The following is a 27,062-nucleotide window of genomic DNA, read 5'->3' as shown; positions in this document are numbered from 1 at the left end:
TCCCTTAGGAAATTGCTTTGTCATAACAATAACTTCACAACCGGGTATAATCGTATCTACGATCATGAAGTAATTAGAAAGACGATAACGCAATTTCTTAATCAATAGCACGCTAGTTGTGACTGCCTCAAGCCACGCGAAACTGCAAGTAAAAACTAATCACATCTCATAATGCAATACTTTATGACAATTGTCAATCCATGATTCTTACGCCAATTGTGATTGATAAAATAGTAAGCTAAATCTCAATTTCCAACTTTCCATTGAATAACAACATCACTCTTATTTTGTAACATCACAACCTGCACTCTTAAATGCTTAATGTCTTCCTCGACGGCGATGCCTTCTTTCAGCCTGTAACTGTCCGTGTCTCGGAGCCAGATGCATGCTGCAGCGATACGAGCAGCATTATAGTGAACTCATGTTGACCTCTCGGCTACCAAATCCTATGGAACCCATCTGATTCGCTATTGGGCGCACCATTAGCGACCCGTTATTTATGTGAATTGCATCTACATCTTGCATCTGCCGCGGTGGCCGAGCGGTTCTAGGCGCTTCAGTCCGGAACTACGCTGCTACTACGGTCGCAGCTTCGAATCCTGCCTCGGGCATGGATGTGTGTGATGTTCTTACGTTAGTTAGGTTTATGTAGTTGTAAGTCTAGGGGACTGATGACCTCAGATGTTGTCCCATAGTGCTCAGAGCCATTTGAACCATTTTTTACATCTGCATCTACAGAGAGACAGGAACTGTCCATGACATGCCTCGCTCTGCCCGACCAAGGACTACTACTGCAGTGGATGACCGCTACCTACGGATTATGGCTCGGAGGAACCCTGACAGCAACGCCATCGTGTTGAATGATGCTTTTCGTGCAGCCACAGGACGTCGTTCTACGACTCAAAACCTGCATGATGCGCGACTCCACTCCCGACGTCCATGGCGAGGTCCATCTTCGCAGCCACGACACCATGCAGCGCGGTACAGATGGGCCCAACAACATGCCGATTGACCCACTCAGGATTGGCATCACGTTCTCTTCAGCGATGAGAGTCGCATATGCCTTCGACCAGACAATTGCCGGAGACGTGTTTAGAGGCAACCCTGACGCCTTAGACGCACCGTCCAGCGAATGCAGCAAGGTGGAGGTTCCCTGCTGTTTTGGGGACGGCATTAAGTTGAGCCGCCGTACGCCGCTGGTGGTCATGGAAGGCGACGTAACTGCTGTACGATAGGTGAACACCATCCTCCGACCTATAGTGCAACCATATCGGCCGCATATTGGAAAGGTATTCGTCTTCATGGACGACAATTCGCGCCCCCATCGTGCACATCTTGTGGATGACTTTCTTCGGAATAATGACATCAAAAATGGCTCTGAGCACTATGGGACTTCACTTCTGAGGTCATCAGTCCCCTAGAACCTAGAACTACTTAAACCTAACTAACCTAAGTACATCACACACATCCATGCTCGAGGCAGGATTCGAATCTGCGACCGTAGTGGTCGCGCGGTTCCATACTGTAGCGCCTAGAACCGCTCGGCCACTCCGGCGATAGTGACATCGCTCGAATAGTGTGACCAGCATGTTCTCCAGACATGAACCCTATCGAACATGGCTGAGATAGATTCAAAAGGGCTGTTTAAGGACGACGTGACCCACCAACCGCTCTAAGGGATCTACGCTGAATCGCGGTTGAGAAGTGGGGCAATCTGGACCAACAGTACCTTCATGAACTTGTGCATACTATGCCACGACGAATACAGACATGAACAATGCAAGAGGACTTGCTGCTTCGTATTAGAGGTGCCAGTGTGTACAGCAATCTGGACCACCACATCTGAAGTTGTCGCTGTATGGTGGTACAACATGCAATGTGTGGTTTTCATGAGCAATAAAAAGGGCGGAAATGGTGTTGAGCTCTATTCCAATTTTCTGTACACGTTCCGGAACTCTCGGAACCGAGGTGATGCAAAACTCTTTTTGGTGTGTGTAATGACACATCTCATGCTAATGTCAACATCAAATAATTATTACAATGCAGTGTATTGACACACAGCGTCGACCAACAGCAGGATTCAATTAAGAAATCCGGATTATAGTTCTATATTAGCTTGTCGCGGGTATTGACCTAAACCACTTTGACTAACCGAGGAGACTTCCAGGAATGGCTCAGATCTCGAGAGAAAACAGTGTCTCGCCCAGCACGGGAATCACTATAACATAGTGCGAGCTCAGGAGAGAGTTGACACCAGGACAAATGGACATTTGGGCCGCTACTGGAAGCATGCTTGGATATCCGGAATGGTAAAGACGAACGCTCACGTTTAGCGGAAAATCTGGGTTCGAGTCCCGGTATGGCGATCATTTTTATTTGTTCTGAAATAGTCTGAAGATGATACGGAACAGTAGTCGCAATTTGCAAGTTCATTCTTAATTTAATAATTAAATCTCAATGCATGTGGTATACACAATTCACAGTAGGGACGCCATAATAGTTTCATTTAAAATCCTGTAAAACGAGAAATAAATTGTGTCACGATGCTTTTAAGTTCAAATCGAAGTTATTATGAAAACAATCACGTGATTGCCAGGCACTTTCTGATAACTTACACTGATTGTAGTTCGATTCGCGAGTTTTTTTACTGATTTCATTTTTATACATTCGAAACTAGGCATAATTTTTACATTTTTGGACATCAGCCGCTATATATTCTTATAGAAGCCCTTTTGGTATTGTCCTTACTTGTCCACTTTGTGTGTAGGTTTCATGTTTATCTGTTTCTGTTGTTCTTCCCAGGTTCCAAAATGTGTACATCTCTTCAAAATCTTCTTTTTCGGTTTTAGTTCTCGAACATCTCCATACGTGACGTTTCCTTTTAAGTTATCCGCTTATCTTAATCTATAGCAATCACATGATGCATTAAACCTATCAGAAAACGCAGATTCTGTTCACTTTCAGGTATCATCACTGCTGCGCCAGTCCCCTTTTCAATGTAGAAATAAATATGATTGGTGACCAGAGATGTAAAACTACCATAAGCTATCATATGTAAGTGTAGATTACAGCCGGCCGGGGTGGCCGTGCGGGTCTAGGCGCTACAGTCTGGAACCGCGTGACCGCTACGGTCGCAGGTTCGAATCCTGTCTCGGGCATGGATGTGTGTGCTGTCCTTAAGTTAGTTAAGTTTAAGTAGTTCTAAGTTCTAGGAGACTGATGACCTTAGAAGTTAAGTCCCATAGTGCTCAGAGCCATTTGAACCAATTTGTAGATTACAGTAGTTTTCCTAGTAGCCTTGGTTAGTTAAAATCATAACGACAATACCTGTACGTTAAGTGTGTTGCATACCTCTCAGACGTTACATGATTTGGATCTCTTTGTTCCCATATGCGATCAGTGATTTACTCGGTTCCCTAGAAAGCAAAAACGGTGAACCGTCTGGAAACTGAGTGAGAATCTATGAAGGGCCGCGTAACCAACGGAACATTTTTGTTCTATGTTGTTATTCTCCTGTTTGCTTCTTAAAAATAAGCAGTATTTATAGCAGAATTGAAACTGTCAATGTTTAAAAAAATGTTCAAATGTGTGTGAAATCTTATGGGACTTAACTGCTAAGGTCATCAGTCCCTAAGCTTACACCCTACTTAACCTAAATTATCCTAAGGACAAACACACACACCCATGCCCAAGGGAGGACTCGAACCTCCGCCGGGACCAGCCGCACAGTCCATGACTGCAGCGCCTTAACCGCTCGGCTAATCCCGCGCGGCTGTCAATGTTTAAATCAGGTATTTTTCGTTAATTTGTAACGTGAAACAAAGGGATGCTGTAGTAAAAATATAAAGCAATACATAGCTATCAGGTAGCGCTAGAAATCGCAGTTTCCACAAAAAAAAAAAAAAAAAAAAAAAAAACGCAAAGCAAAAATACATCGAACATTGTTTCAATAGTTCACCGAGCTTATATAAAACAGTTTCAGTTATTCATAAAAAAATTAAAAGAAAACGCAAAACAAAAATACCGGGTGACCAGAAAGTCAGTATAAATTTGAAAACTTAATTAACCACGCAATAATGTAGATAGAGAGGTAAAAATTGACACACATGCTTGGAATGACATGGGGTTTTATTAGAACAAAAAAAAAACACCCCATATTGCTAGACGCGTGAAAGATATCTTGCACTCGTCGTTTGGTGATGATAGTGTGCTCGGCCGCCACTTCCGTCATGGTTGGCCTCTCAGGTCCCCAGACCTCAGTTCGTGCGATTATTGGCTTTGGGGTTACCTGAAGTCACAAGTGTATCGTGATCGACCAACGTCTCTAGGGATGCTGAAAGACAACATCCGATGCCAGTGCCTCACCATAGCTCCGGACATGCATTACAGTGCTGTTCACGACATTATTCCTCGACTACAGCTATTGTTGAGGAATAATGGTGGACATATTGAGCATTTCCTGTAAAGAACATCTTTGTCTTACTCTGTTATGCTAATTATTGCTATTCTGATCATATGAAGCGCCATCTGTCGGACATTTTTTGAACTTTTGTATTTTTTTTTGTTCTAATAAAACCCCACGTCATTCCAAGCATGTGTGTCAATTTGTACCTCTCTATCTACATTATGCCGTGATTTATTCAGTTTTCAAATTTATATCGACTTTTTGATCACCCGGTATATCAAACACTGCTTCAATGCTTGTTCGAGTTAATATAAAATATGTTTGTGTTATTCATAAGCAACTTTGGTACTTATCAAAAATAACGGGATATTCTTTTGTTTGATAATGATGAAGTACGTTTTATTGCATACAGAATAACAACAATTAATATATAGTTTTCTATGTTTATCCATGTGAACTTTACTTGCGTCAAAACTAACTGTTTTAGTTAAATATAAGCGCAGAAGTTGCGTAAACAACTAGTTATTATTACTTAGTAAGTTCAATTTGTATTTTTTAGGAGTGGCCTAGCGGTTGTAGGCGCTACAGTCTGGAACTGCGTGACCGCTGCGGTCGCAGGTTCGAATCCTGCCTCGGGCATGGATGTGTGTGATGTCCTTAGGTTAGTTGGGTTTAAGTAGTTCGAAGTTCTAGGGGACTGATGACCTTAGATGTTAAGTCCCATAGTGCTCAGACCATTTGAACCATTTTTTGTATTTTTTAAGCACATAAAATACACGCCGGACTAACACTGAATGATGTGCGGTACTAACAACGTGCAAAACGAATAAACCTCAAAGGGAAGTCATCGGCTCCCAGTTTCTCTCTCATAAATTAATTTATGTTAATTTCTCTACCATTGTTACAAAAAAAAAAAAAAAAAAAGAAAATGTTCGAATGTGTGTGAAACCTTATGGGACTTAACTGCTAACGTCATCAGTCCCTAAGCTTACACACTACTTAACCTAAATTATCCTAAGGACAAACACACACACCCATGCCCGGGGGAGGACTCGAACCTCCGCCGGGACCAGCCGCACAGTCCATGACTGCAGCGCATAAGACCGCTCGGCTAATCTCGCGCGGCAGTGTTACAAATATCATGGATAATGCTACCATTTAGTACGTCACTTATGAATTGCAAGAAACTACGGAACTGTAGTTTTCGTAGAGCGAAACTCTACTTCTGCACGAGCAATGAATCTCATTCTGCAAATTTTTTGTTCTTGACAAATAACAACAGTTCTTTTACTTCTCTCATTCCCATTCCAATAAAGGTGGGTGGTCACGATGTACGTCGTTGCCTCATACTTTTCTTGGTTTCCTGGCTTTGACTGCTTATACAGACGTGGGAGTACAGACTATTCTAATACGCTCTGAAGAGAGTGGCTTTCCATCTCTCTATCTCATGAACGCCAAACTGCCTAAAAGGAGGAAAAACATTTTATTTCGTCCCATATTATTCCTCTCAGATTACAAACGACTTCCCATTTTTATAGCACCAAATTAAGCTCCGAAGTATTACCTCATCTATATTTTGCAAGTGCTTATCGACTCCAAATAAACAAAACAACAGACAATCGTTTCGCAGTGTGTTTATATAGGTCAGCCGCTTGGCATGGCTGCAGTGGCGAAGTTGCGGAACGGCTTTGTGCGAATTCCGTGACTCATTGTCTTGGTCTGTAGTGGCGTACTGACCACTGTGTGAGGAGGGGAACTGGGTGGGGGGGGGGGGGGTGAGGAGGGAGGAAATACACACCAGAGAGGCTTGGCTCGAAGCCAGTCTCGCCTGTTCAGCGTCGCAGGAAGGTTGCGTGGACGGGCCGTAGCAACGAGTAGAGGGAGGACAAGCCAGTGACAACAGGTGGGTGACGACATGAACGCTCTCCGCTGGACCAGTTGCTCACAACGCGAGTCATTACTGCCATCGCCTGACATCATAAGGCTGCTACCAGCTGAACATTAGGTATCGTACAGCAACCGCACCTCTCTTTGGCACGACGCGTTTAAAGGAACGCATTTAGCTTTATCGGCGCCGGAAGCTAGATGACAAAACACACAGTGCGTAACAAGTTTAATTATTTCGTTTTACAGCTTCAGGCGCACTTTTTCTCTCTGTAGCAATGTTTATTTATTCTCCAGAGACGTTTCTCCTTGAAAATTAAAGGCATCTTCAGTGGATTTTGCAATTTCTCGCTTGTAATGGCGAAGTGTCTGCCTCCAGCTCTTAGGCTACAGTGTGCGCTTCCAGAACACTTGCGAAAGATCGGTACATAAAGCCGTAGAGACGTTTTGCTTTCGCAGTTTTCATATTTCGTTTACCATTAACGTTGTTGATCTGACGGGAATTTCAGAATTATCTTACAAAATCTATAACTATCCATAATTTGAGAAAGAAATTTCCGAGAATATACGTGTGGAGTACCGACTCACTGCATTTCCCTTGTGTTCTACCAATGAGCCGAAATCTGCCACCTGCTGCACTTATGTTTGAGCCTGTGTAATCATTCCATTTCGTATAAACACAAATTGTCATATCCTGATATTTATATCAATTGAACGAGTCTATCTGTGACTCACCGCTGTCGCACAGTACTATTTCGGTTTGTGCAGAATTTTACATTGCTGTACCTCGTAAGCTATATGCGTTCTAGCGTCACTTTGAAATCCTGTCACTATCTGTTTCAATATTTGTGAAAATTTTTTCATACAGTATTTTGCTGTAGGTAACTGCATAATCTGTGGAATTAATGTTGTCTGTCAGGTCATTATCGAACATGAACAGTAACTGGCGCAAATCGGCACATCATTGGCCCAGAATTTACCCTCAAACAGCTTCTGCACCGAGAGCTCCTTAGTGATGTGTGGCTCTAAACCACACACAAGTGAAATTGTAAATTTCGCGCTTCTTATCAACTGTTGTTGTTGTTGTTCTTGTTGTATGGTGGTCTTCAGTCCTGAGACTGGTTTGATGCAGCTCTCCATTCTACTCTATCCTGTGCAAGCTTCTTCATCTCCCAGTACCTACTGCAGCCTACATCCTTCTGAACCTGCTTAGTGTATTCATCTCTTGGCCTCCCTCTGCGATTTTTGCCCTCCACGCTGCCCTCCAATGCTAAATTGGTGATCCCTTGATGCCTCAGAACATGTCCAACCAACCGATCCCTTCTTCTAGTCGGGTTCTGCCACAAGCTCCTCTTCTCCTCAATACTATTCAATACCTCATAATTAGTTATGTGATCTACCCATCTAATCTTCAGCAATCTTTTGTAGCACTACATTTCGAAAGCTTCTATTCTCTTCTTGTCTAAACTATTTATAGTCCATGTTTCACTTCCATACATGGCTACACTTCATACAAATACTTTCAGAAACGACTTCCTGACGTTTAAATCTATACTCGACGTTAACAAATTTCACTTCTTCAGAAACGCTTTCCTTGCCATTGCCACTCTACATTTTACATCCTCTCTACTTCGACCATCATCAGTTATTTTGCTCCCCAAATAGCAAAACTCATTTACTACTTTAAGTGTCTCATTTCCTAATCTAATTCCCTCAGCATCACCCGACTTATTTCGACTACATTCCATTATCCTCGTTTTGCTTTTGTTCATCTTATATCCTCCTTTCAAAACACTGTCCATTCCGTTCAATTGCTCTTCCAAGTCCTTTGCTGTCTCTGACAGAATTACAATGTTATCGGCGTACCTCAAAGTTTTTATTTCTTCTCTATGGATTTTAATACCTACTCGGAACTTTTCTTTTGTTTCCTTTACTGCTTGGTCAATATACAGATTGAATAACATCGGGGATAGGCTACAACCCTGTCTCACTCCCTTCCCAACCACTGCTTCCCTTTCGTACCCCTCGACTCTTATATCTGCCTTCTGCTTTCTCTGCAAATTGTAAATAGCCTTTCGCTCCCTGTATTTTACCCCTGCCACCTTCAGAATTTGAAAGAGAGTATTCCAGTCAAAATTGTCAAAAGCTTTCTCTAAGTCTACAAATGCTAGAAACGTAGGTTTGCCTTTCCTTAATCTTTCTTCTAAGAAAAGTCGTAGGGTCAGTATTGCCTCACGTGTTCCAACATTTCTACGGAATCCAAACTGATCTTCCCCAAGGTCGGCCTCTACCAGTTTTTCCAGTCGTCTGTAAAGAATTCGCTTTAGTATTTTGCAGCTGTGACTTATTAAACTGATAGTTCGGTAATTTTCACATCTGTCAACACCTACTTTCTTTGGGATTGGAATTATCATATTATTCTTGAAGTCTGAGGGTATTTTGCCTGTCTCATATATCTTGCCAACAGATGGTAGAGTTTCGTCAGGACTGGCTCTCCCAAGGCTGTCAGTAGTTCTAATGGAATGTTGTCTACTCCGGGGGCCTTGTTTCGACTCAGGTCCTTCAGTGCTCTGTCAAACTCTTCACGCAGTAACATATCTCCCATTTCATCTTCATCTACATCCTCTTCCATTTCCATAATATTGTCCTCAAGTACATCGCCCTTGTATAGACCCTCTTATCAGTAAAAGAACCGAACTAACTTATCAGATGTTTAAGTGCGTACCACATAAGCGATACTCCTGCTGTATCTGAAGCGTGTCTCACTATTTTCGTCACATACAAGAGTTTTAGTACATACCCTCGCTGCCTTCACCAGGCAGTCACCTCACAAAGGCTGGTAGAAATGGGATCAGGCTTACCTGCAAAAGAAGGAACGAAAATAATTACAGGTCAGCCCAGTGTTAATAATAAATAAATAAATAAATGAACTCACAGTTACAATATACAATACCCACTTAAAGATTCCTAGAAAGTCCTATTCCTGAAACTTCTACATATGAAATTAGCCAGTTTTACACTGTAATTCACAATTTAGCTCTTTTTTTCGATCAATTTAAAACTTGTACTGGTAACATTTCTGAAGGTTACTCCGACGATAATACAGGGTGTTTATAAACGAATATCGGGGTTTTACTGCTTTATAATATTTATTACATTAAACTTACAGTTATAAATGATATGTCAAACGACAGAGCAACTCAAACAGTTGTGTTTGGCACCAATGTGCATGTGCAGCGCGCAATGTTTCCGCCGCAATCCGCTAGACAGTGGTAGTATCGAAGATGGCGACTAGTGAACAAGGAGCGTTTTGTGTTTTGCAGTTTGCAAAGACCGAATTTGTAGTTACTGTGCAACCTGCGTTCCGGCTGAAGTTCGGTTGTGATCCTCCGAATGATTATAACATTCGTAAATGGTATCGTCAATTTGAAGATACCAGCTGCCTTTTTAAAGGGAAGAGCACAGGACGACCAAGAGTTAATGAAGAGATTGCTGAGCGATAGAGTCTCTAATTAATAGTTCAAAGAAATCAATCCGGAAGGCGAGTCGTGAATTACAAGTTCCCATGTCGACTGTTTGGAAAGTTTTAAGAAAACGCGTACAGCTACGTCCTTACCATTTGCAGTTATTACAGGCTCTGAGGCCTGCAGACCATGGATTACGTGCCAACTTCATAAACGAAATATTGCTTCATGACAATGAAGATTTTCTGGATCATGTTGTCTTCAGTGATGAATCGACCTTTCACCTTAGTGGACATGTTAACACTCACAATGTGCGCATCTGGGGCTCAGAAAATCCTCACAAGGTGGTACAAATGCAACGAGATTTCCCTAAAGTGACTGTTTTTTGTGCCGTATCCCAGCGGAAAGTTTAAGGGGCTTTCTTTTATGGTGAACCCGTAACTGGCACTTCTTACCTTGATACACAAGAGCAATGGGTCTTCCCTCAGTTGGAAGAAGATAGGATGGAGAACCTCATTTTCCAGCAAAATGGTGCGCCACCTCACTGACGCAGCGAAGTACGCGATTGGTTGAACTTCACTGTACCCAAGCGCTGGATAGGCCGCAAGGGGCCCAATGACAGGACTGGCTTTGCATGGCCTCCACGTTCACCCGACATAACGCCATGAGATTTTTTTCCTATGGGGCTTCATCAATGATCGTGTGTACGTGCCTCGGCTACCAGCAGACCTCCCTGAGTTAAGGAACTGGATTGAAGCAGCTGTTGCTACAATTACTGAAGCGCTAAAACCCCGATATTCATTTATAAACACCCTGTACTAATCACCTTAAAATCTGATTACACAACAATTAACGACTTTCTAGAGAGCAAGCTGGCATCTTTAGGCATACAGAGTCACAGGAATCGGAATACGCCATCGAATGATAACTACATGTTGATTCATAAAAAATAGATTGTCAGACTAAATTGCGTTCATCAGAGACAGGGGTGTCAGTGTCCCAGGGAAATGTGATATGACCCTGTTACTCTCTACATACATTAATAATCTGGCGGAAAGGATAAACAGGAATCTTTAGCTGCTTGATGACGATGTTTGATATATCGCAAGGTGTTGTAGCTAAGTCTTCGAGTGTTTGGGATCCGCCTCGGTCAGATTAAAGGAATACACCGAACCAGTTCAGAAACGGGTTGTTAGATTTGTTACTGGGAGGTGACTGTAGGACTATTCCACTGCCACCAACGAGCATTTCGCCTGAGGACCACCAAGACAAGAAAACTGGGGTCTCGCACGGAGGCATGTAGACAGTCGTTTATGCCTCGCTCCTTTTGTGAGTGGAACGGGAAGGGAAATTACTAGTAGTTGTGCAAGGTAACCTCCGCCATACACTGTACGGTGGCTTGCGATGTTTCTGTGTAGATGTAAATATGTTGGTTAACTTCTCTTGCCATTACTGTCGTCGGCCATTATCTTCGTAGTGAACATACCGATATTGTGCAACATCCTTGATCAATAGAACTCTCCGGAGTCGAGCATATTTTATGTTTACTATGCTGGCACACACCGATAGGAGAATTTCAAATGGTTCAAATCGCTCTAAGCTCTATGGGACTTAACATCGAAGGTCATCAGTCCCCTAGTCTTAGAACTACTTAAACCTAACTAACCTAAGGACATCACACATATCCATGCCCAAGGCAGGATTCGAACCTGCGACCGTAGCAGCAGAGCAGTTTCTGGACTGAAACGCCTAGAACCGCTCGGCCACAGCGGCCGGCCCATATCATGGATTTTGTAAGTGGTTTCCTTTATGGTGAATCGATTGGACGGCCACAGAGCGCTTCATCTTCGGTGCTTGTCTGACCACGTTCTCTTTCATTACTCCAAAAGTGAATGATCATCAATGTTGGCACAGAGTCCGCGTTAACTTCAGTTCGTTTTGATCTGTTCTCCAGTCAAACCTTTCAAATGAAAATATTCAATAATAGCACGAGACACTGTTTTCTCTATTATCCATCGCAGACGACACAATGACCAATTTAGACGGCTGTCGACAATGAACTGTACGCTGTATATTATTGAAATTATTTATTCGATCTTTGGAATAATAAAGCTTACGAACCATGAAAGTGCAACAAGAAATTTACCAGACTTATCAAACCACTGTCTATGCTTATCCTCTCGAGCGCTACTCGCACGGAGCCGCTAAGATCCTGGATGGCGCTGACAATCTCACTCCACAACACTTCATGACATTCTGACGTTCGTTCCATGCCGTCGTCTTGATGTTGTAATTTTAGTCGCCAACGGTGTAGCTACGTAAGTATCTGTGAATGAGTAAACCATTGACAGACTTATTTTATTTTCAGCAGGGAGAAAGGAGAGACAGTGTTGAAGGATGTGCTGCAGGGTTGGCAAAGTCTGCTTCTGCATCGATCTCCGCAAGGGCGTGGCAACGATTTCCTGGGTCTGGCTGGTGAGTAGTTGCTGTTTCTGCTGTTGGTGATACCGACCGACGTTACAGTACCCTATGTTTTCGTACTAAGTCAGCCACAACAACACTGTCCACACCACGGGACCTTATGGGAAAACTTACCAGCAAACACGGAGGGAGAAACACGGGGAAAACACAGATAAACTACCACCAGACATGGTCAATATTTGAAAGTTATACCGGGTGTATCAAATAGGTATGATACAACGAGAAAGAAATGGAAATTAGTGGTGAGGACCATGGGACCAAATTGCAGAGGTCACTGGTCCCTAGGCTTACGCACTATTTAATCTAACTTAAACTAACTTACGCTAAGGACAACACACACACCCATGCCCGAGGGAGGACTCGAACCTCCGACGGCGAGGGGGTTGTGTTACAAGGCATGGTGACTGATAGGTGGGTACCATGTATGTGAGCATATTTTCCAAATAAACTTATGTTCGCAAATGCTTCGTTTGCGTGCCAACATTTCTGAAATGTGGAGAAGGACGTAAGAAGTCTGAGCCACCCAAGGTAACAGTAAGGGAGGCAGTGTGTATTACTGTGAGGTAACACCACTCCAAATTCACTCACATAGTGCTCCATATCACCACCACCAGCTGAGATACATTTAGTGTATTGCCTGATGATGTTTTGCTGAACTCTTGACCCCCATACTCACTGAACCTGACACCACAGGATTTTCAGGCCGGGAGTGCGCGAAAACCACGGTGCATGAGACACATATGGAAGATCTTGTGCCACAAATACAAGTAGCAGCTGGAGTCATCCTTGATATGCCGGGAATCTTTCCAAGGCATCGGCAAGAAATCATCAGCCGATACACAAAATGAATCGAAGTTGTTGACGGTCGTCTTGAGCACCTTCCGTGAGTGAGTTGCATTGGTGTTCACTGACAGTAATGTTGAATATCTCCTTTACTCTTTGTCCAGCTTACATGGCCCAAACTGGCTCTGAGCACTATGGGACTTAACTTCTGTGGTCATCAGTCCCCTAGAACTTAGAACTACTTAAACCTAACTAACCTAAGGACATGACACACATCCATGCTCGAGGCAGGATTCGAACCTGCGACCGTGGCGGTCACGCGGTTCCAGACTGAAGCGCCTTTAACCGCACGGCCACACCGGCCGGCTGGCCCAAACTGCCTACATTTTTCTTCACGTTTCAGAGATTCTATCACGAAACGAATCATATTCTAAAACAAGTTAACTAACAGAATACGCTCACATGGTACTCATATAACATCCATCATGCCTTGTAAAATACCTTTTGACACAGCCTGTATTCACAAAAAGTTTCTGACAATGGTCAATGGAAAGCATTTGTTGCAATTCTAGTTATCGAGGATACGTAAAACACAGAGAGTGAAACTTCAGCGGATGTTGTGCACAAAATGTTCATAATGACTTCAGACTCAATCAGGAAATTTATTGCCACTTTTAATAAGCAGGGAGTCAAAGTTTATGTACAAATTGCATATAACCCATATTGCAATCTTAAGAGTCGAGGGACACGTAAGGGTTGCAGTGCTAGAGAAGGGAGTGAGATGGGGTTGCTGCTTACCACCAATGCTGTTAAATTCACATAATGAACAAGCACTAAAGGAAGTTGGGGGCAAATTTTGGAAGAGAATTGAAGGTCAGGTAGAAAACACAGGTCAAAGTCGCTTCCCATTTCTACGTGTCACTGTGCAGATAACCAGGAGGACGCCAAGTCGCGGTCTCGGTCTTTAGTTCTTTAGCTTTTGTATTTGTCAGCTACACACATATATATGTCTCAAAGACCTTCGCGGCAATACAGCTATACTCATAGCCCAATGACTTAACAACGGCGACTCTAAAAATAAAAACCACTATTATCGGTTCTCTGTAATGGAAAAAATTGACAAAAATCGTGATATTGATACTCTCTTTTAAATTTTAACGACAAAGTAATATTATTTTGGATTCACGTTGTTAGAGCCACGAATATCTACAGCTACATCTACATCTACATTTATACTCCGCAAGCCACCCAACGGTGTGTGGCGGAGGGCACTTCAAGTGCCACTGTCGTTACCTCCGTTTCCTGTTCCAGTCGCGTATGGTTCGCGGGAAGAACGACTGCCAGAAAGCCTCCGTGCGCGCTCGAATCTCTCTGATTTTACATTTGTGATCTCCTCGGGAGGTATAAGTAGGGGGAAGCAATATATTCGATACCTCATCCAGAAACGCACCCTCTCGAACAGAGAGCCTTTCTTGCAGAGTCTGCCACTTGAGTTTGCTAAACATCTCCGTAACGCTGTCACGGTTACCAAATAACCCTGTGACGAAACGCGCAGCTGTTATTTGGATCTTCTCTATCTCCTCTGTCAACCCGACCTGGTGCGGATCCCACACTGATGAGATATATAGAGTATAGATCAAACGAGTGTTTTGTAAGGCACCTCCTTTGTTGATGGACTACATTTTCTAAGGACTCTCCCAACGAATCTCAACCTGGTACCTGCCTTACCAACAATTAACTTTATATGATCATTCCACTTCAAATCGTTCCGTACGCATACTCCCAGATATTTTACAGAAGTAACTGCTACCGGTGTTTGTGCCGATATCATATAATCATACAATAAAGGAGCCTTCTTTCTATGTATTCGCAATACATTACATTTGTCTCTGTTAAGTGTCAGTTGCCACTCCCTGCACCAAGTGCCTATTCGCTGCAGATCTTCCTGCATTTCGCTGCAATTTTCTAATGCTGCAACTTCTCTGTATACTACAGCATCATCCGCGAAAAGCCGCATGGTACTTCTGACACCGATGCGGGGTGAGGCAAACTTTTTACCCGCAAAGTCAGTATTACTGCAGGTATCATATTCTCCAACGACTCTAACTGTAGTGTGTTTCTAAATATTACAGGGACATCAGAAACCTTGTAGTTACTGAAGAGCGTGTGTGTGTGTGTGTGTGTGTGTGTGTGTGTGTGTGTGTGTGCGAGACTTTTAAATAGTGCTGTGCTCTGTTTTCCAGCTTGGGGACGCCATCTTGCTGATCGTGACGTCGATCCTGACGAGACAAGCTTGGGAAGCAATGATACGCAACAGCTGGAGGAACGAAACAGAAAGAGAGGAGAGAGATAAGAAAGCCATCATCTTAGCAGGTGAGCTCAGCCCCGTTACACTCATCCCCCCACACACATCATTCTTACAGTCAGCCATGTCTCCTGACTCTATAACGCGATGGAGGCATGTCACCTGCCTCTATAACGCAATATGACCCCCTAAGGTCGAATGGTAATCTGGCCACGCCTCCCACCTCCATCTCATGAGTCAGCAGCAAGTTCCCCCCACATCATTAACCCCGCCACCTTGTTCGTGCCGGCTGCGGTGGCCGAGCGGTTCTAGGCGCTTCAGTCCGGAACCGCGCGACTGCTACGGTCACAGGCTCGAATCCTGCCTCAGGCATGGATGTGTGTGATGTTCATAGGTTAATTAGGTTTAAGTAGTTCTACGTTCTAGGGGACTGATGACCTCAGATGTTAAGTCCCACAGTGCTCAGAGCCATTTGAACCATTTTTTGAACCTTGTTCGTAAAGATGACACGAATGTAATGATGTCATATAAATCCAAATCCGCATGTTTTGTGTCGTTTATGTGTGTTCCTGGCCACTGGAACTGCAAAGGTAAATAACGTAGTGTGTGTTTGTCTCGAGCTTAGCACCGCTCAGTGTCGAGCCTGTCATCGTCTTTACAGATATTAATAGAAATGATTATAGATGAAATGACTGCAAATGTTGTCACAGCGTGAGGGGTAAATCTACAAAATTACACTCGCTCACTTACCCCTCACTCTCACACTGACCCACATAATCAGTCCACCTCGTATGACGTACGTAAACGGAGAAATGGTGAAAGTTGCAACGCCTGGATCAGTAGCGGCCACTTGTCGTGTGCTAATGTGCTACGGCTCACTGTAAATGTCGCACTAAAGTTACGCCATTTCACTTTGAATGCAAGACAGGAATAGCACTAAAATTACGCCGTTTCCCTTCGAATGTGAGCTGGTATGCAAATAAAATAGACGAGATCATGTTTTCTAATGCTCACTCCGCAACAACCAGACACCAGTGAAACCAGAGCTGAAATGGCTATCAGCTACACTAGGAAAAACACAGAGAGGCGACGCAGCTGTCTGTTTTCTAATGTGCATGCTCTGATGTGACGTAATCCCTTGCAACACTACGGCTACTACATGGCTCACAGCACCAGCTCAGTATTTTTCTTTGAAATTGCGCGTAGTGTGTTGCAAAAGTATAGAGTGTATGTGAGATTTTTTTTCATTTGACTCCATTTTGCGCAAATGATCTAAGCATAGACTGGTAATTTGTGCACGCACGTCTGACTCCCGCATAAACTATTGTTCTTTTCTTCGTTTTATTTATTCTCCACAACGTTAAACTACTAATTATATAATTTAAGTATATTTAAACAGTCAAATTTGTTGTTGTTATTGTTGTTGTTGTGCTCTTCAGTCCAGAGACTGGTTTGATGCACCTCTCCTGGCTACTCTAACCTGTGGAAGCCTCTTCATCTCCGGATTACTACTACAGCTTCTGAATATGTTTAGCGTATTAATGTCTTGGTCTCCCTCTACGATTTTTACCCTCCACGCTGCCCTCGAATGCTAAATTTGTGATCCTTTGATGCCTCAGAACATGTCCTACCAACCGATCCCTTCTTCTTGTCAAGTTGTGCCACAAACTTCTCTTCTCCCCAATGCTATTCAGCACCGCCTCATTAGTTACGTGATCTACCCATCTAATCTTCAGCATTCTTCTGTAGCACCACATTTCGAAAGCTACTATTCTCTTCTTGTCCAAAATGGTTATCGTCCATGTTTCACTTCCATACATGGCTACACTCCATACAAATACTTTCAGAAACGACTTCCTGACACTTAAATCTATACTCGATGTTAAAAAATTTCTCTTCTTCAGTCTACATTTTATATCCTCTGCGACCGCCATCAGTTATTTTGCTCCCCAAATAGCAAAGCTCATTTACTACTTGAAGTGTCTAATTTCTTAATCTACACTACTGGCCATTAAAATTGCTACACCACGAAGATGACGTGCTACAGACGCGAAATTTAATCGACAAGAAGAAGCTGCAGTGATATGCAAATGATTAGCTTTACAGAGCATTCACACAAGGTTGGCGCCGGTGGTGACACATACAACGTGCTCACATGGGGAAAGTTTCCAACCGATTTCTCATACACAAACAGCAGTTGACCGGCGTTGCCTGGTGAAACGTTGTTGTGATGCCTCGTGTAAGGACGAGCAATGCCTACCATCACGTTTCCGACTTTGATAAAGGTCGGATTGTAGCCTATCACGATTCCGGTTTATGGTATCGCGACATTGCTGCTCGCGTTGGTCGAGATCCAGTGACTGTTAGCAGAATATGGAATCGGTGGGTTTAGGAGGGTAATACGGAACGCCGTGCTGGATCCCAACGGCCTCGTATCACTAGCAGTCGAGATGACAGGCATCTTATCCGCATGGCTGTAACGGATCGTGCAGCCACGTCTCGATCCCTGAGTCAGCAGATGGGGACGTTGCAAGACAACAACCATCTGCACGAACAGTTCGACGACGTTTGCAGCAGCATGGACTATCGGCTCGGAGACCACCGCTACGGTTACCCTTGACGCTGCATCACAGACAGGAGCGCCTGCGATGGTGTACTCAACGACGAACCTGGGTGCACGAATGGCACAACGTCATTTTTTCTGATGAATCCAGGTTCTGTTTACAGCATCATGATGGTCGCACGCGTGTTTGGCGACATCGCGGTGAACGCACATTGTAAGCGGGTATTCGTCATCGCCATACTGGCGTATCACACGGCGTGATGGTATGGGGTGCCATTAGTTACACGTCTCGGTCACCTCTTGTTCGCATACACCGCAGTTTGAACAGTGGACGTTACATTTCAGACGTGTTACGACCCGTGGCCCTACCCTTCATTCGATCCCTGCGAAGCCCTACATTTCGGCAGGATAATGCACGACCGCATGTTGCAGGTCCTGTACAGGCCTTTATGGATACAGAAAATGTTCGACTGCTGCCCTGGCCAGCACATTCTCCAGATCTCTCACCAACTGAAAGCGTCTGGTCAATGGTGGCCGTGCAACTGGCTCGTCACAATACGCCAGTCACTACTCTTGATGAACTGCGGTATCGTGTTGAAGCTGGATGGACAGCTGTACCTGTACACGCCATCGAAGCTGTGTTTGACTCAATCCCCTGGCGCATCAAGGCCGTTATTACGGCCAGAGGTGGTTGTTCTGGGTAGTGATTTCTCAGGATCTATGCACCCAAATTGCGAGAAAATGTAATCACATGCCAGTTCTAGTATAATATATTTGTCCAATGAATACCCGTTTATCATCTGCATTTCTTCTTGGTGTACCAATTTTAATGGCCAGTAGTGTATGTTCAGTTCACACTCAACTGTATCTTTCAAAACGGCGATAGAGTTATCGTTACCAACATCTGCAGTAATCCTAGTACTTTCTCTGCGCACAACTTTTGTCTCTCTAGTTTTTCGTCTTGCAGTCTGACTGGTTATGTTCTTCTTTGAGTCACAGCCTAAAACAAATATACTTTCCTTATAAATAAGGGAGATTTTAGCTATTCAAAATGAAGAAAATCAAAATTAGAAACAATCTAAACTTTGTGGTGACTGCGGCAAAGGAAGACATATTTAGTTCCGTTTGCTCTTAGACCAAAGTCAGTAAAAAAAACGTCGTTAATAAGTAACATTTGTTGTCCACAGGGCTCCGTTACTACTTTTCGTTTTCCAATGTTGGCATCATCAACGATATAGCAGGTACGACACTGTAGCTGTCTGCTATGCGTGTGTTACTACAAATGAACTATCTGCAACATTTAAAAATGAACGTCCCTAGAATGCAAATGCACGAAACGCTGTTACTTCCATTGTCCTTTCTGCTATAGCACCTAATCGTTAAGTGTTGCAGAAGTTGGTTGCAATGTCACAGACAAAGGAAAACTTTTCACACGTGCCTGTCTATTTCCTTTTGCCTCTCCTAACGGCTATGTAGACATATGATTTTTTTTCTTTTCTGGACATCTACGGCACAATTTCTTTGAAATTAGATAAGGTTCATTGCGCTCCTCATATAATTAATTTTAAATATTCAATTTTCTATGCTCAGGTATTAATATTATGATTGTTAAATGAAACAGATGCATTATCATTATGAACATCCACACTGCTATTACTTTCTCTATGCAAAAATTGTATGTGCCTAGCTCTGCGTTCTTCACTCTGACTCGCTAGTATTCTCCTTCTAGGCATACCCTAAAACAAATATAGTTTCTTCACAATAAGGGAAGTCGGAAGTTGTAGTTATTGAAAATGAAGAAATTAAACAGTAGTAAGTTACTTCAAATTTTCCTGTAATGGCAGCAAATGACGAAACAGTTACTATTACAGAAAAGTAAGCGAAATATCGATGCAATGTACAACGCTATTTACAGACTTCGTTACTACGATTCGTTGATTTTCACTGCTGACAACATCATCGACCTGGCAGTTGTATTGCAGCTGGCCGGTATGCATGTTTTATTGCAAATGAACCACGTAATCATGAAAGCCCCCAGAATGCGATTTCACGAAATGTTGTTACTTTCGTGTGTCATTTCTACCATAGCACTTAATCGGTGTGCGGGGCAAAGGTTGGTAGCTCTTCAGTTTTTGGTGTTCAGCTATTGGAGATTTCAATGCGCGATAGAGACTAAACACCACTGTTATGAATGTAAAAGCTTCCATTTCCTCTTATCTCTCTTAACAGCTATATACACACATTATTTTTCCTTTGTGTACAGCTATGGCAAAAGTACCTTTCGAATTATATAAGTATTACTGGTCTCCTTGTACAATTAATATTAAAAATAGATACTTCAATTTTTGTGGTCACGTATTAATATTATGCCATTTGTCAGGATTTATATAGAGAATTATGTAAGCAAAGAGTGGTTGTTTGGTTGCAGCTTGGTTCTGGTTGGCGGCGGTGGGCATTGCGCTGTCAGGCTTGGGTGTTCTCCTCGACTTCATGCTGGTGAAAGGAGCCACAGACGTGAGTACACTCCGTACGCTACACACCACTGCCTACACTACTCGCTCCCATGAGGAGCGGGCTTCGTACAACCGTCCAGCGCTATCTTTCCCATCGACTAAGGCAAATGCTGTGTATTTGATCCTTGGCTGACGCTGGATAATGAGGACTTGAGTTGTAAATTATCTTGTTTGGGGGCGCCTATGCTTATTCATGTTGATATTTCATTCAGCCTTGTCCTTTGTCTACTTTACTTGCAGTCAATTTTGAAGCCATACATGGCTTCATCTTCAGCTACTTCGGCAGAGTTGTCCAAATGAAATAGTCAAATACATATATTTGCTGTTGTGCTGTGGCGTTCTCTAAAGTCGTAAATATAAGAATCAAAGCACTATACTTACTAAATTAGAGAAACTGTAGTGGGCGGCAGTTTGATCAATTGTGGAATGAAAAAAGTAAGGCTCACAAGGCAAATAATATAGTATATATACAGGTAACCACCGGATACTTTCTTAAAGACATTTTTTAAAACTTTGTATCTGTGTTACCAGCAAAGTGTCAAATTCAGGTATTATATAGACTAACTGGGCAACATATGGAATATCTATAACTTTTCGGCAAGGTATGTAATTTAATTTTTATGCAATAGTTTTCTAGGAAATTTATAAACTGCCCAGGAATTTTAAAAAATGTTAAATGGACACACGTAAAGTATAAATTTACAATGGAACAACATGTTCAAACTAGAAATTTATTTTTATAATATTACTTAAAAATACAGCTCTTCGGTTGCACAGGTAAAAAAATTTTCAACTTTACCTAGGTTTCAACTGCTCTAAGGCAGCCTTCATCACAAGTAAAAAAATTTTACATTACCTATAACAGAGTTTTGGAATAATATAAAAATTATTAAATTAAACATATGTAATAAAATTACATCATAGCTAACTGCTACGGTACAGTAGACAAAAAAAGCATACTTACATAGAGTAAATAGTTATGAAATGGTTTAGAGCAACAGTGCTCACGTTAAAGATAAAAATATGTTTGTACATTATAAAATTTTCCTAGGAATGCACAACTTGATTAAGACGCGCCGCTAAGTGTTGCGCGTGCGGCCGGCACTGTAAGCAGCATCAGACTGACAGGCGCGCGCGCCGTCGATGTTAGCAAGTCGGCACCTTGTATCGCCCCATCTAGTATTGAATGCTTGTAATTTACAGTGACAACAGCTGTCAGAAGCATTGGAACAGGAGTGCACGTAATGTGCTGATTACATTATGTCAGATAGTATGTAACAGATCGAAAGTTGAACAAAATATTATACTGTGAAACAGGGAGAGAGAGAACAATATTTAAGGCTACAGTACGGGAAGCATAATAGCAATATTCCGCGTTAAGTGATTTTAAGCAAGGGCTTTACACCATCAAAGAAATTTTTATCACGTAATTGTAATTGCTCATTGAGGATCAAATGGTCGTTACGGGAAAAATGTTTGAAAATTTCCAACTGTTCAAGAATATCAAGTCTGAAGCCTTTCTTTTCCGTATGTAATATTATAAATTATAGTAATATTATAAATTTCGTTTACGGTTGCTGCATTATCGGCCATGTTCAAAATTGTAGAAATTTACATGTTTACTGAAAGCTAAATTAAACACGAAAACTATATTTCTATGAGTCTGAAAATTAGCTTCTCCTGCAATCGATGTGTTTCAATACTTTTTTAACCACTGCTAATACGTAATAAACAGCTGAAGGAAAAGGTTTTAACAATTATTGGAAACATGTATAAATAATAACTTATTATCTCGATCGTTTGTTAGAAAAACACTTTTTGTTGCAGAATGATTCCTGATTGTCTGTAGCTCTCTGTAACATCTCATTGCATATGCATCAAGCAGAACATTTTCACAGTCATCACATGTAGCCTTCGTTTTAGCGGCGTTTACATTCCATCTCACTCCAACTAAACCTAACTGAAATTGATACAGCAATGATGTATGGATCTTGTAACTGACGAAATATTTAAACTGTCTTGCTTCCATACTATGCCTTAAACGTAACCGGAATTCGATGAAATGTCTAGACATTGAATTAAATAAGATATATTTCATACCCTGTCTAATGGTTTTTGGTGTTTTGTGTAAACTGAGGTGACAAAGACCATGGGACAGCGATATACAGGTATACAGATGGCAGTAGCATTGCATACACAAGGAATAAAAGCGTACAACATTGGCGCAGCTGTCATTTGAACTCAGATGATTCGTGTGAAAAGGTTTCCGATAAAATTCTGGCCGCACGACGGGAATTAAATGACTTTGAGCGCAGAATGATGGTTGGAGCTAGACGCTTGGGACATGCCATTTCGGAAATCGTTAGAGCAATTCAGTATTCCGAGAACCAAAGTGTGAAGAGCGCGCCGAGAATACCACATTTCAGCCGTTACCTCTCACCACGGACAGCGCAGTGGCCGACGGCCTTCGCGTAACAACCGAGAGCAGCAGCTGAGAGCTGTCAGTGCTAGCAGACAAGCAACACTAGCTGAACGGGGGGCGTATGACGAACGCATCCGTTAGGACAGTGCGGCGAAATTTGGCCTTAATGGGCCAAGGCAGCAAACGACCAACGCGAGTGCCTTTGCTAAACAGCACAACGCCTGCGGCGCCCTTCCAGAGCTTGTGACCATATCGGTTGGATCCTAGACGACTGGAAAAACCGTGGCCTAGTCAGATGAATACCGACTTAGGACGGTAAGAGCTGATGGTAGGTTCGAGTGTGGTGCAGGTCCCACGAAGCCATGAACCCAAGTCGTTAACAAGGCACTATGCAAGCTGAAGGTGGTTCCATAATGGTATTGCCTGTGTTTATTTGGAATAGACTGGGTCCTATGGTCCAACTAAACCGACTATTGACTGGAAATGATTATGTTCGGCTACCTGGAGATCATGTGCCGCCATTGAATGACTTCATATTCCCAAAAAACGATGGAATTTTTATGGATGACAATTTGCCATGCCACCGGGTCACTATTGTTCGCGATTAGTTTGAAGAACATTTTGGATAATTCCAGCGAATGATCTGGCCACGCCGGCCGCTGTGACCGAGCGATTGTAGGTGTTTCAGGCCGGAACCGCGCTGCTGCTACGGTCGCAGGTTCGAATCCTACCTCGGTCATGGATGTGTGTGATGTCCTTAGGTAAGTTAGGTTTAAGTAGTTCTGACTCTAGTGGACATATGACCTCAGATGTCAAGTCCCATAGTGCTCAGAGCCATTTGAACCTTTTTTTTTATCTGGCCACCCGGATAACTCGACATGGATCCCTTCCAACATTTATGTGACACAATCGTGAAGTCAGTTTACCCACAAAATCCTGCACCTGCAACAGTTTTGCAATTATGGATGGCTATAGAGGCACCATGACAACGGCCTTGCCGCAGTGGATACACCGGTTCCCGTGCGATCATCGAAATTAAGCGCTGTCAGGTGTGGTCGGCACTTGGATGAGTGGCCATCCAGACCGACATGCGCTGTTGCCATTTTCTGGGGTGCACTCAGCCTCGTGATGCCAATTGACGAGCTACTCGACCGAATAGTAGCGGCTCCGGTCAAGAATACCATCATAACGACCGGGAGAGCGGTGTGCAGACCCCACTCCCCTTCTATCCGCATCCTCCACTGAGGATGACACGGCGGTCGGATGGTTCCGGTAGGCCACTCGTGGCCTGAAGACGGAGAGCTTTTTTTTTATAGAGGCAGCAAGGCTAATTATTTCTGCCAGGGACTTCCAACGACTTGTGGAGTCCACGTCACGTCGAGTTTCTGCACTGTGCCGGGCAAAAAGGCATTCCATGTGTTTTCTCGCCTCACAGGCATTCCACATTATACTGCAGTTCACAGTTTTTCGGTAGTGTGTGCATTGACAGGACTGAGCTGTGTATAGCAATGGAAGAGTAATAGATTCCTAATAAACTAATTGCCCTAGTGAAACCTGCTCCGTAGCTCAAGATATAGAATACACTACCAAGTGCTCTGTCCACAATAAAAAGGAATAAGACAGAGAGACCCATTCGCTTGTGTTCTGTAGAACATAGCCTTTGAATAGGTCAGATGAGGTGCAGACATCAATCGAATGAAGGCTATCTCGTACAAATCAGCACATGATGTATATATAACGTTTCCTGGTAAAACATGCTTTGTAACTATGCAATTACAATTTTATTTATATATATATGCCCTGATTACGTCTGTGGACTCTGAATAATAATAAAATAGAGACGATTACGTTATATTTTGTATTTGTAAAGGATTAAGTACTGGATTTGTGAAATAATATCTGTGTCGGCGAGTTCTGAAACCGCTACAGAAAAGAATTAGTAAAGAAAAATTCAGAGATGTCATGACAATCAGCCATTGTATAAATAATGTCGTTGTCTTCTTCTTGGAGTCACGTAGAGAGGAGGAACCTGCGACTCTGTGTTTAACGCATAGGTAGCTTTCATTTGTCACGATTGTAAGCGGGACGCCATTAGGCGCTGAGTATAAAGAAAGGTGTGTGAACTTATTATTCTCGTTTTAAATATAGTTATTTAATGAGAACTCGTGTGTTATTATTGGAAAGCTTGCCTGGTATTTTAGCCATTTATTTAAGGCGTTTTCAGTTTTTTAAGTAGTGTTCGTGGTGCAGAGCTGCGACACGGCGGAACGAGCCGCCGCCGCGGCAGATTCAGATCTGCTAATAAGGCCAATCATACCGCAATAAGCGGTCAGGCAAAAAGTGAACTTAAAATTGTTTCTCACAACAGTTCGAGATCGGAGTACAAAGCAACAGATTTTACGTTCTGTTTCACAGGCGGACGCGGGCCGCCAATATTGTAAACTTTGTGTCAGAGTTAACATTCTTTCATGTTTCAAAAGGAAATCTTGCTATGCAAACATTCTGGACTGGTAAAAGTTATACAAAAATCATTTTCAGGTTAATAATGATAGTCTCAAGCTCTAGTGTTAGCCGTGGCACTGATTAATAATTAATGTTGGCAAAAAGGTTTTGAGGTTCTTTAAGCATTGCGTACGGTAACTTAATTTTTTTTCATAACAGAAATAATTTCAGAACATTTTTACGATAGTTGGAGCAGAGATGGATATGTTGTGCATTGTCTTGAGTTACAGTAACAAAACTATTCATTTAATAAGAAGCCAGTTCCAGTATAATTAATCTCATTTGTTCGCAACATACAATTAGCCAAAGTAAACCAGTGTACAGAAAAAATAGTGGAGTGCGACATATAGACGAAATGTCCTCCGATTCTGTGGAGAGTCGAGGCGTCGTGCAGTCGCAACGTTTCGACAGGTTTCCTAGTCGGCATCTTCAGGTGAAGTTCGAGTCTGCGATCCACTGGCTGTAAAGGAGAGAACTTGAAGCTGACGAGCAGGAAACGTTGACATAACATGACGCCAGAGCTCTTCTGATAAACCGGAAATACCTCTGCCTCTCCTCTAACCTCTATCACGTTGTTAAACTTTTGTGTCGTTGGTGTATTACAAAACATAAAGAGTAATGCTACAACGGAACGGGACTTTGCTTTTGATTCACCTCATTCTTCACCTCTTCCGTCAGCTGCCTTACACAAATTACTCCCCCCCTCTCCCCCTCCCCCATCCAACCACCCACCCACGCCACTCACATAGTGACTGTGCGTCGCAGGTTAAGTCTCCGCCGCGGAAACGGCGCAACTTGCTTCAAGGCTGGATGGCGGCCTACGGCGTGGTGTACGCGCTTGGGGTGGTGACCGCCGCCTTGAGCGTCCCCGTCTTGTTCCTCCTCCGCGCTACCCCACACCACGCCTTCGCCACGGCCGCCGGCATCCTACTGCACGCAGGTGAGCAATGCGACCGCCAGCTAACGACACACCGCTATTTCCACTGCATCTCAGCGGGAGATCGGTACTCATGCGCCAACACACGCTACCAATATGTTCCAAAACGACGCGCATAAAAACGGGACTTTTCCGGGGCTTATTCCTCGTATTCCGTTAGTCATACTGTGGTGTGCGTACTGTAAGCCCTTCGGTACACACACCATCAGATTATTTGACTTGTCGCTCTAACGAAGTAGGCGAGTGTCAGGAATATGTCTCGGGGTCTTATCGTGGCGTGTTTATTTTCTGCCGTTAGGTCAGACGATAGAAATGCCACTTGCACGCTTAGAGTAGCAGATTGACGGTGACCAACTTTAAACAGAACTTGATTAATTTTCACACACATTTATTAAAATAATAAAAAGCATAGAAATTACTTAACTTGGTCCTGGATGCTACTTACAATTGACAATCTGAAGTTCCTTTGGTCTTGGTACGTTAATCTTATTCTCACAAATCTCTGATACTTGTCAAAGTGTCTATACATTTCTCTTCATGGCTATGTACAGGAATATGATATCTTATTAGGCGTAGACTGAAACTTGACTACAGACTAATGCAGACTGACTAATCGGAGGTCTGTACACTCGTTATAATACCTCGCGTGCTCATGTATCACTGCGCGAGTGTGATCCGCGAGGAGAAAATGTTCTACGTCAGTAGCAATCTCATTGGCTGCGCTACATATTAATACGTGGATCGGCGGAAGCAGAATTTTGTCCGTCTCTAAGGCAGCGCCATCCCGTAGTGCGGAGACAGAC

General features: G+C 43.0%; 1 protein-coding gene across 2 annotated transcripts in view; it reads left to right on the top strand.

Annotated features, from left to right (window-relative positions):
- The first annotated feature begins 6,231 nt into the window (after positions 1-6,231).
- LOC124551119 overlaps positions 6,232-27,062 on the top strand; it is a 28,179-nt gene continuing 7,348 nt past the window's right edge. The window contains exons 1-5 of one of the 2 annotated variants that reach the window (XM_047126067.1): positions 6,232-6,308; positions 12,122-12,228; positions 15,261-15,390; positions 20,314-20,399; positions 26,088-26,262. In XM_047126067.1, coding sequence (XP_046982023.1) covers positions 12,151-12,228; positions 15,261-15,390; positions 20,314-20,399; positions 26,088-26,262 — 469 coding nt within the window. In that variant the 5' untranslated portion in view covers positions 6,232-6,308; positions 12,122-12,150. Of the gene's footprint in view, positions 6,411-12,121; positions 12,229-15,260; positions 15,391-20,313; positions 20,400-26,087; positions 26,263-27,062 lie in introns of both variants that reach the window. The other variant, XM_047126068.1, reaches the window with a different exon arrangement.

Source organism: Schistocerca americana, chromosome 9, assembly GCF_021461395.2.
Source record: "Schistocerca americana isolate TAMUIC-IGC-003095 chromosome 9, iqSchAmer2.1, whole genome shotgun sequence".
NCBI classification, from domain to species: domain Eukaryota; kingdom Metazoa; phylum Arthropoda; class Insecta; order Orthoptera; family Acrididae; genus Schistocerca; species Schistocerca americana.
This window is presented reverse-complemented; position numbering and strand designations above follow the sequence as displayed.